General features: G+C 49.9%; 1 protein-coding gene and 1 long non-coding RNA gene across 9 annotated transcripts in view; one reads left to right on the plus strand and one right to left on the minus strand.

Moving 5' to 3' along the window:
• Positions 1–17,735, minus strand: part of Slc36a1 (solute carrier family 36 member 1) — an 86,043-nt gene that overhangs the window by 49,772 nt on the left and 18,536 nt on the right. For all 8 annotated transcript variants that reach the window (XM_087194938.1, XM_087194935.1, XM_087194936.1 and 5 more), the window contains 7 exons: positions 17,505–17,593; positions 16,992–17,087; positions 14,638–14,722; positions 14,030–14,248; positions 11,666–11,764; positions 9,139–9,305; positions 6,489–6,658 (listed from right to left, as the gene is read on the minus strand). In XM_087194938.1, coding sequence (XP_087051064.1) covers positions 6,489–6,658; positions 9,139–9,305; positions 11,666–11,764; positions 14,030–14,248; positions 14,638–14,722; positions 16,992–17,087; positions 17,505–17,593 — 925 coding nt within the window. The remainder of the gene's footprint in view (positions 1–6,488; positions 6,659–9,138; positions 9,306–11,665; positions 11,765–14,029; positions 14,249–14,637; positions 14,723–16,991; positions 17,088–17,504; positions 17,594–17,735) is intronic.
• Positions 14,244–15,292, plus strand: LOC110345061 (uncharacterized). The gene is made up of 2 exons (XR_002388103.2): positions 14,244–14,533; positions 14,630–15,292. It is a non-coding gene; the product is annotated as an uncharacterized LOC110345061 (long non-coding RNA).

The following is a 17,735-nucleotide window of genomic DNA, read 5'->3' on the forward strand; positions in this document are numbered from 1 at the left end:
TGGTTCCTTTACAAGCTTTCTCCAGTTTTCCTGTTGGCATAATGGGAAGACCAACTGCTTCCTTCACTCACAGATGTCATAGCTCAAATGATGCTATGCAGGGCCCAGTGTACCGTGGGCAGGAACAATACCTGTGAATGCCCTTGCCAGTGTTCATCTGGTTGCTCTGAAAAGCACATCGACTCGTTATTCATCAAATAAAGACCGGTGGGCGGTCTGTCCCCCCACTGGGTTGCACCTGGACGTCCTGAGTGGGGAGTCAGCCCTCCAGGGCTTATCTGATCCCTGATCCCTACGCCAGATGAAAGGATCAGATGGCATCTGGAGGCCAGATGGCACGAGAAACACTTACCTTTCAACCGGAATCAGAATCGCACTCTCAGCAATGAGATGCAAGGCTCGGAGCAACTGCCAGGGAGGGTCAGATCCGCACCTAACGACTCACGCCTGCCCTGCAGATCTGCAGCCCAATACGGCAGCCACTAGCCACTGATGGCTGTGTGACTCTACTGCCTCACACCGTGCAGACACGAAACATTCCCATCACCACACAACACTAGTACTGCTAAGCACCCACTCGGCGGGGTGTCTGCGCCTCCATACTCGGGTCTGTAATCATTCATGGCCCCAGGGAAACAGAGGCCTGGGAGGCCCCCAGTTGAGTGACAGAGCCAGGATTAAATCCAGGACCTCGAGTCCCTGGTCCAGAGGCCTCCAGGACTGAGGAGCTGGAAGCCCAGGACTCCGGCAGATGAAAGGGAGCAGGGCTCTGGGGTCGGCAGGAAGATCCTGTCTGGGATGAAGCGGGAGACGCTCAGGGTATGCGAGTGGAGTATCCAGGGACGCGGCACACAGGCAGCCCCGACCCCTCAGCTTTGCCAGAGGGGACTGGACGGGGGTTCAAAGCCTGATTACGAAGGGGGAACAAGGACGCACGCGGTGCCTCGGAGACCCCTCCACCATGCTCTGTACCCCAGGAAAGTCCTTCCTCTTTATCCTGTTTGTCAGCCTCACGCAGTTCCCTTTAACACCTCCACTGCTCTCAAGCCTTTGGGGGCAGACAAAAAGTGCGGGCTTTTAACTTGGCCTGAAAGTTAAAAAAAAACATAAAAATAAAAAGGTCTGTTTCAGTCCTTAGCTCTTTCTAAAATAACCAGAGTTGCTGATATCCCCCGAACCTTGAAGGTTGAATATGGAGGAAACTGGAGGTGAAAAGTGCACGCTGGTGACAAAACGTGTTTCTCACTGGGGTGGTCCGAGGTTCACAGGCGCTGATCTGCGGGGTACCTTTACGGCGACATGCACCCTCTCTGGGTTTAGGGCTCCATGCGCCTAGGGTTAATCTCGTGGTGACAGCTCACAGGGCCCGGGGTGGGTGGAAATAGCAGGAGGCAGCAGCTGGGAGAACCGAGCTCCAGGGAGGGGGTGGTATGGGATGTGGGACTCCAGACTCCGCCCAGCGCCAACACCAGGGAGCTCCTACATAGATTCCTTCCCCAGCTGCTAAGTAGGGGTGGTCAAATGAGATCACCCATGGGAAGGATGGCGAGCACTAAAACCACACGATACACGCATAAGTGTTTGCCAACCTCATCACCAGGCTCCAGTCTGCAAAGAGCTGTGTGGCCCAGGGCAAAGGAGCTCCCCACTCTGAGCCTCAGTCTAGTCACCTACAACAGAAGGTGACTGCATTGATACTGGATGACTACTGAAGTCGCAGCCAACTTGCAAGTTAAGAGACTGCACGATCCAGTTGTGGTCACAAGGAGCATACTCAGGAAGCACCAAGGGGCAGAGCAAAGCACTGGCACTCTCTCCCAGGACACACGGCCCACCTGGCCTTGTACCCAGAGTGTGAGCAGATACTCAAGGGCCATGCAGCACACCAGAGAGGACAGAGCCCTGCAGGGATGAGTCAGGTGGCTTGTCCCTCCCAGCCTGGAGGGCTGGCACCTCACCACCCCATGCTAAGCTGGAAGGACACTTGGCGAGAAGAGGCGAGTGTGGCCAGAGATGTGCTCCACCCGTGACAAGAGGTCACGGAAGCCTGTGGGGTCAGAACCATTTCTCTCTTCACACAGAGATCTTCCACTTCAGGGTATTTTATAAGCAATCTAAACCTTGTTCTTGTTTTTACTACAAAGGAGATGCAAGATAAGCTGCCTAATGTCCTTAACAGAGATTTATAAAGGAACAGACACTTCTCCTCACAGAAGAAAGCACTCTTTCTGTCCTAGCTGGACAGACAGCTTTCGGGCCTGACACTGGGAAAAGACAACGGGGAGAAAGCACGAAAGGTGAGCCCCCACTTCGATGACTGGGGACAGGGAGGAGCAGGATGCCCACACCAAACTGGCATCACCAGCCCCAGGGCCCAACAGCAGGCATCTGTGTTTTGCCACCATGCAAAATGCCTAATGCTTGCTTAGGAAAGACCAGAGTCTACTCCCTACTGCAGCAGCGGAAAAGGGGACTGAGGACAACCTACCCTGACCACATGGTGAGTCAAGAGGCTCCAGTGTATTACAAAACATCTTCCCTCTGGGTTCAGACACACTAAGAATACAGTCTTGCAACTGCTGAGCCATCATAAGGCCAACGGTCGTGTTCAGAAAGGGAAATGACTGGGATGCAGGAGTCTGTGGTTTTGGACCAGCCTCAGAAAGAGCTGACTTATAATGCACAAGAGGAGAGGAGAGCCAAGCACTTAAAAGAACAAACACACATTTACAGAAGCACTCGACTCTTACGGGCCCGGTGTCGGGAAATTCTTGCTGCTCTTCTGCTCTGATCAATGCCAGTGAAACCCATCCTGTTACTTTCTAACACCTAACAACCCACCTTCACAATTAGTGAGGGTCTTGAATAGATGCATCATTTCACTTGGTGGGGGTACAGACAGGAAAAAATATAAAAGCAAGGGAAACAACCTGTCTATTAAAGGAGTAGCATAACTATTATCCACCAGTACAAAAGAACGTCAGGAAAATGTTAAAGAGTATGTCTATATTCATGATATAATAATAAAAGGAGAACAAAGTTATGCCTATCCCATGATTGAAAATATTTTTACAATGTACCAATGAGGATTAAGACAAACATAAAATGCAAAGTAAAAATTATTCTGTCAGTGGGACAGAGAACTTCTTTCATCTCCAAATGTTTTCACATTAACTTTCCTTTTTTAGCACAATATTTACGTAGAAATTTATAACCAAGCCACAGAACTTTGGCACCGGGAGAAACCTCAGAGGTCACAGTTACTTCGTAGTCCTCAGCCAAGGACTCCAAGGCCTGCATGGGATCCTGAGACGGCCCAGAGTTGCCCGCGGGGTTAATGATGCTGCCTCGTCCCTGCAGCTGCAAGACTGTGAATGGGAAAAGCCAGAAGCTGCTGGGCGATTCCTGATCTGACCCATCTGCCTGTCCGAGGCTGCACATTCCCGTCCGAACAGGTCTCATCACAGGTACGGTTTCACGTTATTACATCCTCTACAATAGGTTTCTGAAATTCTCATACATAAGTGAAGCAAAATGTCTCACATGACAAATGCCACAGAGAATCTGTGCCACTGACGGAGCTGGCCTCTTCCAGGCTCTCCGTCTACACACGCTCCAGACGTCAGGCAACCTGTTCAGTCTGCATTTCCACACATGTGAGCCCGAAGGAAATCCTGTCCCACTTGATCACACAGTGAGCACCATCCTCCAAATCTGTTTTCCCCTCTTCTGGTCTCCGACAGCCCAAAATGAAGCAACAAAAAGGAGGCGTCAGCTACAGTAATCCTCGAGGGCTGGGGAGACCGGTGAAGAGTTGAATTGTGAGTGGGGGCTGGGAGTGAGGCTGGACCCAACTCCCCCTGTTCCCTTGGAGACGGAGGGCAAGAAAACAGACAGAGAAAAGGTTGGAAAAGAGACACATGCCAGAGGGCCGGGGATTTAGCTCAGTGGTTCCGGCGCCTGCCTCACAAGCGCAAGGTCCCGAGTTCGATCCCCGATACCAAAAAAAAAAGACCAGGGCCAGAAACAGCAGTGACACGAGCTGCTGTTGAGATGTATGAGTGTAACTGAAAGCAATCGGTTATATCAAAGATTTAAAATCACAGGCCTTGCCCCAAAAGACCTGAAAGAACAGAGCAGCGAGGGCAAAATGAGCTCACATAAATCCATTAAGTTGATGCTACCCTGAAAGGCCTCTCCTGATTCCTGTAATCACTTCAAAGTCTCCGGGGAAGGGAAGGAGCCAGAGAGCTCTGGGAGATAAAGGGGCTGCCGTGTCGTCTTTTAAGGTTCAGGCTGAGCAATGCTCAGTCCCAAAAGACAGGGAGGGGAAAACGGCCGCCTGCGTTTGAAGATCAAACGCAGCCTTGCTTTTTGAGCATCACTCTGCAGAAGGGAGGTGAGATGGCAGGGAAAGCCAGGAAGAATGAAGCAAAAAATCAAGAGGCATTTAAGGATAGCTGGAGGTCTGTTAAGTCAGGGACCTCGGCCTCCTCTGGGGTGTGGTGGACACAAACCTGGCAAGAAGCAAGACATACGCGCATCAGGAAGCCTGAGCCAGCCTTGAGAAGGAAGAGGACAGCAAGGAGGAGGCCAGCGTCACCGCCCCAGCGCACCAGGGCAGGGGACGGAGCTGCTCTGTCGAGGCAGCGCTGCTTTTCCTCTAGGAACCACTTTATAAATGGTTTGAACTACCCCACCCTTTCTTCCAACGCCCTTTAGATTCCAGAATCAGGCCTCACATACCACTGTCCACACAGCAGCTGTCCTCCCAGCCCTCGAAGCTATGGCATCCACAGAGGACACTCGCATCCGAACCACAGCACCAGGAGCAGCGGGCAGAAGGTTAATTTCGACAGTGCAAGCAGCCTATGCTACCACTGCACAGGAAGACAATCCTGCAAAAGCAAGGTGCTTTGCATTCCTTTTCTTGCCAGTTGCTCCGAGCCCTGGCTTAGCTGCCTTGTGGGCTGTTCACGACGGAACCTGGGGCACAGCAAGGAGCCAGACTCTTGGTTGCCGACTGCGGGGAGCTGTGCCCTGTTTGCCTTTGCCTGAAGAGAAACGCACAGGGCCAACTCTGAAAGTCACGGGAAGCCTGCCCCTCCGTGGTTCCGGTGAGTTCTTTCCACATACAGATCCAGGAGCCTAAGTTTCCACCCACTATCCCAGAAGTAAATTAAGAAAGAAACTGCAGGGCCGGGGGATTTAGCTCAGTGGTTCTGCCGCCTGCCTCGAAAGCGCAAGGTCCTGAGTTTGATCCCCGGTACCAAAAAAAAGAAAAAAAGAAAGGAACTGCAGTGGCCAGGGGACAGGCGTTTGTCCACAGCTCACGCTGGCGTGGGTGGATGAAAGGACAGGCAGCCTCCTGGTTGCCCTTTTCTTGCTAACAGACAACCAATAAAGTCACTTCTGATTTCCCGGACTATGAGCAAATCCTAGAAAACACTCACATCTGTCTTTACTAAAACAATCAACTCCAGTCCAATTAGAAATCATATAGACCGATCTTTATTCCAAAGAGACTTGACTACATAAGGAAATTCCCAGGGAATTCTCAATATAATAACCAAAGAGATTCCTGTCTCAAAAGAATAAAACCCAAAATAAAAATGCCAAATAAATAAATATATGCTTCAAGTACTTTAGTTGGAAAACAACTGCAAATCGCCTAGAAATTTAAATTAGATATTATAGACCATTTTTCCCCCAGGGATTCCCTAGTCTACTAGCTCATAAAAGCAACAAGAAGACATTAATTTTTTACTAATTTCTATTAGTTTTCAACTAAGAGCAAATGAGGTGACATCCTTTTTTTTTTTTTTGAGACAGGGTCTCCCTATGTCGCCCAGGCTGGCCTCAAACTCAAGGCAATCCTCCTGCCTCAGCCTCCGAAGTGCTGGGATTACGCGCGTGCACGACCACACAGATGCCTGGTGACATCTTTTTTTTAACTCATAGCCCTTGGCAAGTGGTTTTGGGAAAGGAGATAAGACACAAAGAATAAATCAAACAGCTGGGATGTAGCTCAGTGGCACCGGTGCCTGCCTTGCAAGCGCAAGGTCCTGAGTTCCATCCCTAGTACCAGGAAAAAAATTTAAAAAGAATAAATCAAACACCTAGGTGAATCAACAGACATTTTCTAAGAAACATATTTCATAAGACAGACATAAAAAATGTCTGTCCCAGCTCGAAGTGAACCGTGAAAAAAAAAATCCAGGTTCAAAATGAACTCTTTGAAAAAACAAATAACACATCTCCTCTATCAAAGTGCCCCGTCCTGTGACTGGGTCCAGTAGCCTCCTTTCCTTTTACCTTACCCTCACCTGGAGCTGCCCCCGCCCCCGGCAGCGCATGCCCACCGTGCACTCCTGTCCTGCTGCCCATACCCGAGGCAGGCTCTGCACCCCACTGTCTGCGTGAGCCCCCAGCACAGGTGGCTTCCCCAGGCCTGGGCCCTGGGGGGACACAGGGCGAGGTCTACTCACACGTCAGGCACACCATGGCGGTGCGCACGGACAGGTCCACCAGCAGCCTGCACTGCTCAGGCGCTCGGGACACGAAGAAGGGGATGATGATCTCAGCCGGGACGTAGAACTGCAGCCCGTAGGTGAAGAAGATCCCGATGGAGTAGAGCAGCTTCACCGACTGGTACAGCCTGCAGAGAGAGCGGGCGCTTCAGCAGTAGGCCCAGCTGCTCGGACATCAGCTGAGAGCGAGATGGAGGCGGCGCTCAAGGTCACGAACCCACGCATTCTTAGACCTTGCAGCTCCTTTCAGGAACTTCTCTCCCAGGGGCACTTTCACATGTGCACAAAAATACACATTCAACATATTTCTCTTGCAGCACTGCTGAAGGATGAAGGGTTGAAGACAAAATGTTAATGAGTGGGAAACCGGTTAAATAAATCACGGTGCCCCTATGCAGCTCTTAACAACTATGAACAGAACTGTAGGTGCTGACACGGAACTTTTCCTGCAATGTGCCACTGTGTGAACCAAACCATGATGCAGTAGGGTGTCTCCCGAGGGCTGCGACTCATCTCTGCACGGAAGAGTCGAGCATCCCTTCTGTGCACACAGGACGTCCACAAGGGAGCTGAACATCTCAGAGGGAAAACACAAGAAAGCAGAAGAGTGGCTGCCTGTGATGGGGGCAGTAAAACCGAACACTCTACACCTGCTGAACATCTGGAAATCTTTCCTAGGCATATGAGCAAATATCCTTTCAAAAATTAAACATACGATTAAAATACAACACGCCTTTTAAATCCCTCCCGTCTGACTCCATACTCCCCAGAATCAGATGGTGGCCACACAGGAGCCACAGAGGAGCAGAATCCTTTCCATGCCACGGTGGCCCCTTCCTAGCACATGAGCACGAGCAGCTCCCCCAGAAATGGTGACTCATCACGGGACCCCCTGCCTGGTCACACCAGGGCCTGCTTAGGGCAGAGCAGAAAACATCACTCATGTGTATGATGTGAATGTTCAGGGAAAGGCCACTCTGGCGCCACGCAAAGCTCCACATCTAACAAGACGATCCCTAGTTACACACCCAGAGGACTTGGGCTCCCTTGCTGGAAGTTCACAGCGTGGTCATATTACAGGCAGAATGTGCACTGAGATTCTCAGGGGCTCAACTCAATAACCACATGATGTTCTAACATCATCTAACCAAGAAAACACCAGGGGAAAGCCTGAGTTTGGTAAAAAGTCTCGCTTGTACCAGTCCAGATAATGAAAATGCTTTGGAAAAAAATACCAGCTGGCGGCTCCACAGCTGAAGCAGTGTCGAAGCCTCTGGACAGGGGACACGAGGAATCAGGAGAGTCATACGTGGGGAGACTGAGCACACTGCACCTGAATAAAGCCAAGAAGATGGCACAGCTGAGCTTGGGGAGTCAAAGCACCCGGGTCCTCAGACAACCGCGGCTCCTCCTGCTGTGACTGATGGGTTTAAGTGTCAGGGGAAGGTGACGTGGCTACACCAAGCTGCCATCTGGGTTTTCCCTCTTGGAAGCAAAGGGACTCTCTGGAAATTTCAAACAGGTAGCAGGGAAAGAGGAACAGACTTTCTGACAACAGTGGCCCATTTTAGTGCTATCACTTGGATGGCTGAGCAACAGACTCAATCCTCAAGACGCCTGCTGCTGCCCTGTGCTAGACACTGACACCACTGAGCGGGCTCTTCCTCAACTTCCCCCATCTGTCCTCGTCCAAAGTCTCTCCAATCAGAGCTAAAAGCACACGCTGGCAGATCCACCAGGCTGCACTAGAAGGTTATTTTTATTCCTTTGGGCACAGAAGGCTTCTCCTTAACTATAAACAGTTGCTCTCCACAGCGAGATCTGAATCTTCAAAAGAGAACTGTTGCCTAGCACACACTCTGTGTCTCCTACCTTTGTTTTATTTTTGCAGTGCTGGGCATTGAACCCAGGGTCTCACGTGTGCTAGGCAAGTGTTTTACCACTGAGCTGCAGCCCTCTCTATCTATCTGGTACTGGAACCGAGGCCTTCATGCTGAGCTACATCCCCAGTTCATTTTTTGGTTGTTTCGTTAAATTTCTGAGACAGGATCTTAGATTGGCCAATAAACTTGCAATCCTCTTACCTCTCAGCCTCCTGAGTAGCTGGGATTAGTCACATGCCAGCATACCCAGCTGGCATCTACTTTTCTAGCAAACCTTTCATGATGCGTTGGTGTTGCCCTACAAGACATCCACCAGTTAACGACAAAGGACTCCCAGCACCCCCGCCCACGTTGCAACCCACGTGCATGTCACGTTGTGACTGCTGAGGGGGGTACACTTTGGAAGCTACTAACCAAATACTGGCTCACCCTCCTCTCTCCCCATCCATCTGGAACACTTACGGTCCACAGAGTGGACACCTGGCCCTTTCGGGCACAGGATTACCAGAGAAATGTCTATCAGTCAGCTGCTCAGCACACAGATTCAGTATAAGCCCAGACAAGACTCACTCGGCCAAACACAAACTGAAGGGCAGGGCAGCCAAGGACGATGGCAGTAATGCCGAGCTCATGGAAGAGGAAGGAAGAGGAAGCCCACCACCTTCCGGCCCCCATACTTTTTAAGACCATCCAGTGCTCCTGGGTTTCCATCCTCCCCCACATACCAGCAGTTGGGCAGGTTGAGGGTGATGCTGCCTTGGATACTGGCTCCGAACTGCAGGTACCCCAGGGAGCCCAGGCTGATGTAGAGGACAGTGACAATGGCCATCCCCAGGTACAGGATGAGCGGGAATTTCTGGGGATCCTTCATTTTGTTTTCAAGAGGCAGAACCTTTGAGAAAGTAGCGAGAAAGGAGAAAGCACAGGAAGAAGCAAAATTAATAGCCCATGAAGTCATCGGGAAAGAAGTCACTTCTTTATCCCCAGGACTCTCCAAAAGCACATTTTCCTTTACTAGACAGGCGAACAAACGAGCCTGAGTTATTTCAACAGAAATGACACTCTTGGGATCAGAGGGGACTGCAGAGCTCGGCTGTCTCACCAGGAAGCCCTACGAGGTCAGGTGGGGCTGGGCAAGAGCTAGGGAGGGCCCTGTCTTCCCGTCACCAGGAGGGCAGCGTGTGACAATCAGCAGGTCCCTCACAGCAGGCCTCAGGCAAAACCCGAGACAGCAGCTCCCTGCTCAACCATCTCAAAAGGCAAATCACAGGCCAGGAGAGACTGCCACTCTCGTTCCCCAGCAACCTGCCTCCTCCAGGGGCAGACACCAGAGGTGACACGTTCAACCTCCAAGTCAGAGGAACAGGCATGTGACTCAACCAGGCACCCGGAGACTTGGGCAAACCTGAGCCTAGCACCCAGACTCCTGCTGCAAACCCAGGCCCCGCTGCCCCGTCACACAGGGTCTTCCTCAGCTCCGGCAAAAGCAAAGGCCCCCAGGAAGGTGCGTTCATGGCAGAGGCACTGTGACGATCATCACAGCCTATAACTCCGTCCCAGGAGGCACAGCGTCTCCGCCATGTACGCATCACACCCGGGCGCAGCAACCCTTCCTAGGGATGCCAGGCTCTGCATTTCCCCATGGCCTTCAGCACCTGCCCAGCCCTGCTCAAGCTTCAGCTGACCCAGAGTCTCCACTGGGGTCGGCGTGCCTCACTCCAAGAGACGGGAAGGGAGCCATCTGCTGGGTCTCAGCAGGCCCAGGCTGGCCGAAAGCAGACAGCAGAGTGGCTGGACGAGTCCGGCCGAGACTCCCCCTGCCACTCTGAAGAGGCATCATCTGATGAAGATCAAAACAGCAGGGCTCCCCAGTCTCACAGTGGGAAACACCAAAAACTGCTGAAGCATCAGGGAATGTTTCTAGAATGATGCTGTATGCAAGCCTTAGCTGATGAAACCACGCGAAGAACAGCTACCGCACGGGGCTACTAGGGAAAACTGATAAAAACGTAGGAACATTCCTTACGAAGGTTCCAGGGCCCCTGGGGATCTTCCCACACATCTCAACCTCTGCTCTCAAGTCCTGAGTTCTTGGGAACACATTCTTTCTGCCAAAACGGGCCCGGTCAGGCCTCTGGCCCAGCAGCAGGAACCCACAGTGAGTCTCACTGTCCTGATAGGCCTGAGAAGTGCCAGGAAAGCGTTTAAACCTCAGAAGAATGGAGATTTAGGCACGTCGAGCACAAAGCCTACCCCGGAAGGTCAGACTTAACACTTCCCACAGACACCACCTGTGGGATTCCTCAGCATTTTGGCAAAAAAAAAAAAAAAAATCTGTCTGGTTTCCAGGTTTTCTTGGAAGTAAATAAGGTTTTGGGTGGTTTTTTTTTCCAGTACCAGGGATCAAACTCAGGACCTTGTGCTTTCGAGGCAGGTGCACTGAGCTAAATTCCCGGCCTGGAAGTAAATAAGGTATTAATGAAATCATACGGGGAGAGAAAGAAATACCAGGCAAGGAGAAGAGTTATCTCATTTTCAGGCTGTTGGCCAGCAGAGAACTTTCTTTCAAAGAAGAGTCGTGGGCCACTACGAAAAATGTAAGTGAAAACCAAAATAAGTACAGGTGAGTGGAGACGACTCTTTGGGAAAAGAATTTGGGAGGTCACAGCAATAACAGGGAGAAGCCAAGCCCGGAGTGAAATCTACTCACTTACACATAGAAAATATAGCACACCAAGGTTCCAGGGCAGAGGAATTACTCATTGGCATATGGATTCAATAATTAACTCAGTAATATTATTAATAAATATGAAAACCTGCAGAATGTCACCATGTGCCAGTCATTTAACCCTGACACCTACCCGTCACCAGGCTCACTTCTGAGACGCAAACAGTAAGGCTCAGAGAGCTGTGGGCATGCTCAGGGCACACGCCTGCTCGGGCAGAGCCGGGACTTGGCCCAAGGCTCCACCTCTGGCCCCAGCGATCCTGACTGCCGGGTCCTGCTGCTTACCACGCACACAGGAGGCGAGTATGCAGTCAGGGGCTCTGACAAGATCACATGAAAATTACATATCACTTCTACTCAAAGGCTGGACCTGGGAAGTTCCCTCAGAACCCGGGAACTTATTCACTAAGTGGCCAGTGAGTCTCCAGAGAGCCTTTCTGACAGCACTGCCTCAGCAGCAGGGCAGGGGGAGGACACTAAGGCACCGGGGAGCACTCAGCCCCAAGCCACAGCCCTGCTCTTACCATTCCAATGCCTTCAAATGCAAAGATGGCTGTGCCGAAGAACAGAGGGTAGGTCCTCCAGGATGCCACCAAGGGCAGGTGGCTGGGGTTGGGGATCCTCTGAAAGAGACAGACAGAGCAAAGTGGAAGGCTACCCAGAGCTAACCCCAAGTGAAAGAGGTCACACCTCCCAATCCCAAGGTCCCACAAAGGGGGAGCGCCTGACAGCTGACAGGTGAGTTAGGGACACTTAGCCTTGGAGTTTTTTCTTCTCTCTAGGTTGGGAAAACCTTATTTGCTTTGGGGAAAGACTAGTCCAAAGTACTATAAAAGAGTCAGACGTTGGACTTGCGTAGAGTAGCATTCTTCCACTAGATAATCCTGGCCTCAGAAATTTGATGCAAATCAAAAATATCAAGTTCGATCCCCAGTACCCAAAAAAAAAAAAAAATCAAAAGATGATGGAAGTTGCACAAAGCTATTTAGCAAAGTAACTGAAAACCAGCACTTTAAATATTCCCAAACAAGTGACAAGAAATTAGTCATACACCAACTATATCACAGAATATTATATACTGATTAAAAAGTATAAATTGGGATAACTAAATAGAACATGAAAACGTACTTATGAAATCACATTGAGCAAATATTTTTAAATTTATATAATCACTATGATATGATATACAAACAGCCCACATAAATAAAGCTGGAAGGAATGTTGGTCAAGTTTTAGATTAGCTCTTATCCTTTCTCTCTCTCCCTCTCTGTCTCCCTTCCTCTCCCTCTTTCTGTTTTGCAGTCCTGGGGACTGAACCTAGGGTCTCACACATATTAAGCATGCACTCTACCACTGGACTACAACCCCAGCCTGCCTGCTTTCTTTCCTTTCTTCCTTCCTTCCTTCCTTTCCTTTTTTCCTTTCTTTCTTTTTTGATACCGGGGATCAAACTCAGGACCTTGTGCTTTCGAGGCAGGTGGTGACACCACTGAGCTAAATCCCCAGCCCTCTTTTTTTGAGACAGGGTCTCAGTAAGTCACCCAGGCCGGCCTCAAACCGTGTCCTCCTGCCTCAGCCTCCTAAATAGCTGGGGCTACAAGTGTGCACCACCACCATGCCGGGCTTTTTTTCTTGTCAATGAGGTTCCACATTTGGAAAATATTGAGAGGCACATAAAGCGTGTTGGGCAACATTGGGAAAAACATAGCAAAAGGAACATTAAAATATGGGCAAATAAAAGGCAATTGTTAGCTGGGAATGGTGGTGCATTCCAGTAAAGCTAGACTCTGGGAGACTGAGGCAGGAGGATTGCAAGTCCTGAGCAACTTTGCGAGATCCTGTCTCAAAATAAAAAATGAAAAGGGCTGAAGATGTAGCTCAGTGCACAGACCCTGGGCTCAGAACAAAGTGGAGAAGGGGACAACTGTTAACTGCAGGTACAAGGTAGGGCTGTAGGGCCATACTAGAAGGAGCCGCAGTCGGGGGATGCTACTTGGTTCACCACTGAACCGTGGTCACTGCTCACAGACCATGCAAATGATTGGGGGGGGGGGCAGTGTGTTCAGAAGGTGCTGCCTTTCTAGAACTTGGCTTTTAAATCAAGTGCATACATTCTGCTTTGACTAAAAGAAAAGCCGACTTTCAAACTGCCTGTTCCAATGGGCCATGGCTTGGACACCGTTTGTCCCCTCCAAAGCTCGGGCTGCAATCTGACTGCCATCATGACAGTACTGTGCCCTTGACAGGTGCTTAGGTCATTAAAGGTACTAATCCCTCCTGTACCATGAAATGTGGTTAATTTCTGAGGGAATAAAGAAATCCTCATTCTCATGGGATGAGACTAGTTATGGTGAGAGCATTAGAAAGCTCTCACGTCAGCCCAGACCTGCTCACCAGTGCTGACCAAGCAGTGTGCATTTGTAATTTTGACAGATAAATGCAAAACTAGAGTTGGTGGAGAATTACCTTATCTAAACACAGATTAGAAAAATCAATTTTTATTTTGATCTTAATTTTTCCCCCTATTTTCCAATTGTATACAATGATCATCCACTAAGAGTTGAATCAAAAACATTCAAAACCAGTTTGATTTCAACTCAGGGGACTGAGGGCACGTCCCCAGGACATGGGCAGCATCTAGAGAATTTTGGGTTGTCACAGCTGGGGGCACAGTTATCTCTTCACCTACAGGGTAGAGACCCGGATACTGCTACCATATAGGACAGTCCCACAATAAAAAATCATCTGACCCAAAATAACAGTACTGATACTAAGGACTTCTCCTCTAACTACACCATGCGTAAGTAACACATAACTACTTACACTCCATTTTGTTTTGTTTGCCTGTCTGGTATTATTTCATGGGACAGGATGGTCCGGGCTCGTACCTGGACTATGAACTGGTAGATCATGACCAGGCTGACCAGCATGCTCATGTTGGCCAGCAGCGAGAAGATGGACAGGACCCGGAGGTTGCGGATGAACACCAGCAGCACCAGGAAGGGCAGGAAGGCGAGCATGTAGAGACGCGAGTCCATGGTGGGCGTCAGGATCACTGTCTCGTTGTTGTGGCAGTTGTTTGTGGTCCTGTTGGCAGCTTCGACCACCTAGAATGAGGGGAAGAAAGAAGAAGCGCCCTCCAATGACAGCGCCTGTGGGTGTCGTGACAAGGAGTTCCTGCCTAGAGGATCCCGTGAGTGAGCGAGGCCTCAGAGACACCAGCGGCCCGGGAGCCTCCCTGGAGATCTCCATGGTTACCAACAGCAACCCAACTGTCCATGCTGGGTTTGACCACATCTCTCTTAAGACAGAAGGATGGACCAGACATCTTGGGGTTTCTCTGCGCCCTAGACTCCACAAGAGAATCAAACAAAAGAAACTGTGTATATGAGGTACTAAAACCTTAACTCTTCTGTTGACCAAAACTAGCTTGGAAAGAACCCTAAATAGAAATTCGACGCATCTCTTGTCATTCTCGCTTTGCTCAGGACCCTACCTGTTTAAAGTTGTCAGCCAGAAACACGAAATAGACACAGCAGAATCCCAGCTGAGTGACGATCAGGAAGAAGTCCACGGTGCGCCTGGAGACGGGAGGGAGGAGTAGAAAGATCATCACGACACAGATGCAAGACCCCAGAGAGACGGTGACTTAAAGGTGCTGCTGAAGTCATCACAGACCCTTCCCAGCAGGTGGCGAGGACAAGCATGTCCTGGTGAGGGAAGAAATGTGTCCGTGCCCCCAGCCTGGAGCTTCGGGGAAGGAGAGGAGGCTCTGTCCTTGGGCTCCCAAGGTCCCTTTCCTGGTCCTCTGTCTAGACTGCTGCCTGAGGACAGGGAGTCAGCACAGCACAGCTCGGGCTCCGTGACCACAGTGCAGCCCCGACCTCCTCCTGGCCCACTGCCCACACGCCCCATTTCAGGCAAATAAAAGACCTGGAAGAACACCCTTCATGGGATCGTCCTATAACCTGTACCCAAAAACTGACCTAAATGTTCCCAAACCGACAGCTGGTGGGAGGACAGTTATGCAATAGCTGACAACAACCTAAAGGGCCATCCTCAGGAAAGCAATTAAATTATAGACCATTCCTAAATGGGGCACTGTTTAGCAGCTGGAAAGAGTGTATTAGGTCATAAAATTTGTTTATTTATGTGACATAGTCAATCTGCTCAATGAACTCACCCTGTCATTTACAGGAAGAATGACACTTGTGTTCATATCAGTAGATAAAGTGGTTGCATTCAAAGCTAAACTAGGTTATGGAGGCAATGAGTGAACATTAGGATTTCTAGCATGTTTTCAACATTAACAAATATTTTGAAAGAGACTGAGCCAGGGCTTTCTTTCTCCCCAGTGTTTCATGATTACCCATTTCCACTTTCAAAATTGAGCATTACTTCCAAGCACTAGAGGACCTTGTACTGAACAGGAATGGATCTATAACACATTAGCGAATAAAACAAGTGAATTCACTTTTTTAGTTCTATGTCAACTGCCTGAGATCACAAACGATGGTGGCTATAAAAATATTTTTGACACAAAGTCTTCATACGGTATGGATTAAGGTTAAGGTGGAAATATACCAAGATTGCCACCATAGCACTGAAAATCCTGCTTCGATTGGAAGGAATGTATTAAATCTGTATGTGCTGATATGGAAAAATATCTAAGACATTTAAGGAGAAAAAGCAAATTTCCAAACAATACCTAATATAGCTTACAGGGCTGAGGATTTAGCTCAGTGGTTCCACCGCCTGCCTCACAAGCACAAGGTCCTGAGTTCGATCCTCCGTACCAAAAAAAAAAACCTTACATGTGCAAAAACAAAATTTTTTTTCAGAACGTGTGAATGTTTGTCCATATAGAAAGTTCCAAAAGGGTACCCATGTAACTGTGTAAAAGTGTTTACTTTTAACTTTATGTCCTTCTATCTTGTTAAAAAATGCTTTGCCTATGAGAACCCATTTTATTAAAAGGGGAGGGCTCTGGAAAGACAGGAAGAGAAGGAGGGAGGAAGAAGTAATGACCAACCAGCCAAACAACTTATAGTAAGCACCTGGCAATCCGGCTTCTCCCAGCCAACAGAAATGGATTTTGCCAACAGAACGACAGAATCTGTATCACAGGAAGAAGCCGACTGAATGAAGACAAGTTTCCTCTCTGACCTCTAAAACGGGACTTGATTCTAGAAAACGGGGCTTTAAGTGATTCAATTAAAAAAAAAAAATTCAGCCCTTGATGGTATCAATTCTCAACATCTAGATACAGGAAATAGAAACAGTGCATTTCCCCGCAGACATCTGAAAAGTCACACACTCTCCTAGACCTGTGGCCTTGCTGGCTCCCCTCTCACCTCGGACGTGTTTCCCGTGCACACCGGCAGGCCAGAGCCCTGCTGCAGCTCCCCCTCCAACACCCCAGATGTCTGCTTCACCGTGCTCCTCTCCCCTAGCAGAAGTCATTACGCTCTCCCACCTTGTTCTCTGGCTTCTTCTCCTATGGATCTTTCTCCCTACACTCTGGAAGGGTGGGAGCCACACGATTTACCCCAGGGAATCTCTCCTTCCAACCTAGAGCTGTTCTGTGCCACTCAGAAGTGGAGGGCTTAGAATACATTTGCTGAACAAATAAGTGAACCAAACATAATCACTGGTCACAGCCTGTCAAAGCGGGACCGGTCATTAGAGAGCATTCAGGCCAGGCCCCAAACCCAGGCCAGAGAAGAGGGCCCGCAGCCCAGGGTCACGAGGGTCTCTGCCAGCAGAGCTGCCCCAAACAGCACGCCCACTCCTGACGTGGCCCCCACCTCCCGGCCTGAAGCCTCTGCTCTGGGAGGCCGAAGCAGTTACCTTCCCCAGTGGGCGTGGTTCCGGAGCCAGGGGCTGGGGCTGGCTTCTAGTCCATACATCACAGTGTCCCCGTAGTCCACAAAGGGTTTGTTCAGTCTGGGAGAGGGAAGGGACAGAGGAAGGGCAGAGTGCGGATTAGACAATGACAGTGACAGAACTAATGGAGCCAGGTCCCCACTGGTCACCCACAAGGTGCCACTCAGGTCCTCCATCTAACGCTTTCAAGGCTCACAAGCGCTGAGTCCCCGGGACAGTTGCTTTCAGAGTAACTCACAACCATCCTGTAGAACCGTTTCAGCAGAGTAGCACCATAAAGGACAGGAAATTCAGACGTGGCCTCTGTCCACCAGACATAAGTGTCACAAATGACAACCCAGGGAAAGCGGTCCTTCAGTAACGAGCAGCCGACAATGGGAAGGACTGAGCATAAGCCATGTGAATTCCCACGTCTGGGGTCGGTAAAGAAACCAGAAATAAGTTTGTCACCCGAGAAGCAGCTAAGAGGGCGCTCACCTGTGGCAGAAGTGGTGCGCACACTTCACCAGGATGCCCATGCAGTGCACGGCCACCACGCCAATCACCAGCAGGCTGAGGGGCCCCAGCTGAGAACAGGTGGTACAGGCAGGAGAGAGAGAAACAGAGTGAGTCCAAGGGAGATGCGATTCACGAATGACTGAAATGCTACTAAGCACTTTCCAGGCACAGGACTCCTGGCCCAGCTGACAGAGAAGCAGTGGTGGAGCT

This window comes from Heterocephalus glaber, unplaced genomic scaffold (assembly GCF_053883595.1).
Source record: "Heterocephalus glaber isolate CG9 unplaced genomic scaffold, H.glaber_assembly_v1.0 deba00001606, whole genome shotgun sequence".
NCBI classification, from domain to species: Eukaryota; Metazoa; Chordata; class Mammalia; order Rodentia; family Bathyergidae; genus Heterocephalus; species Heterocephalus glaber.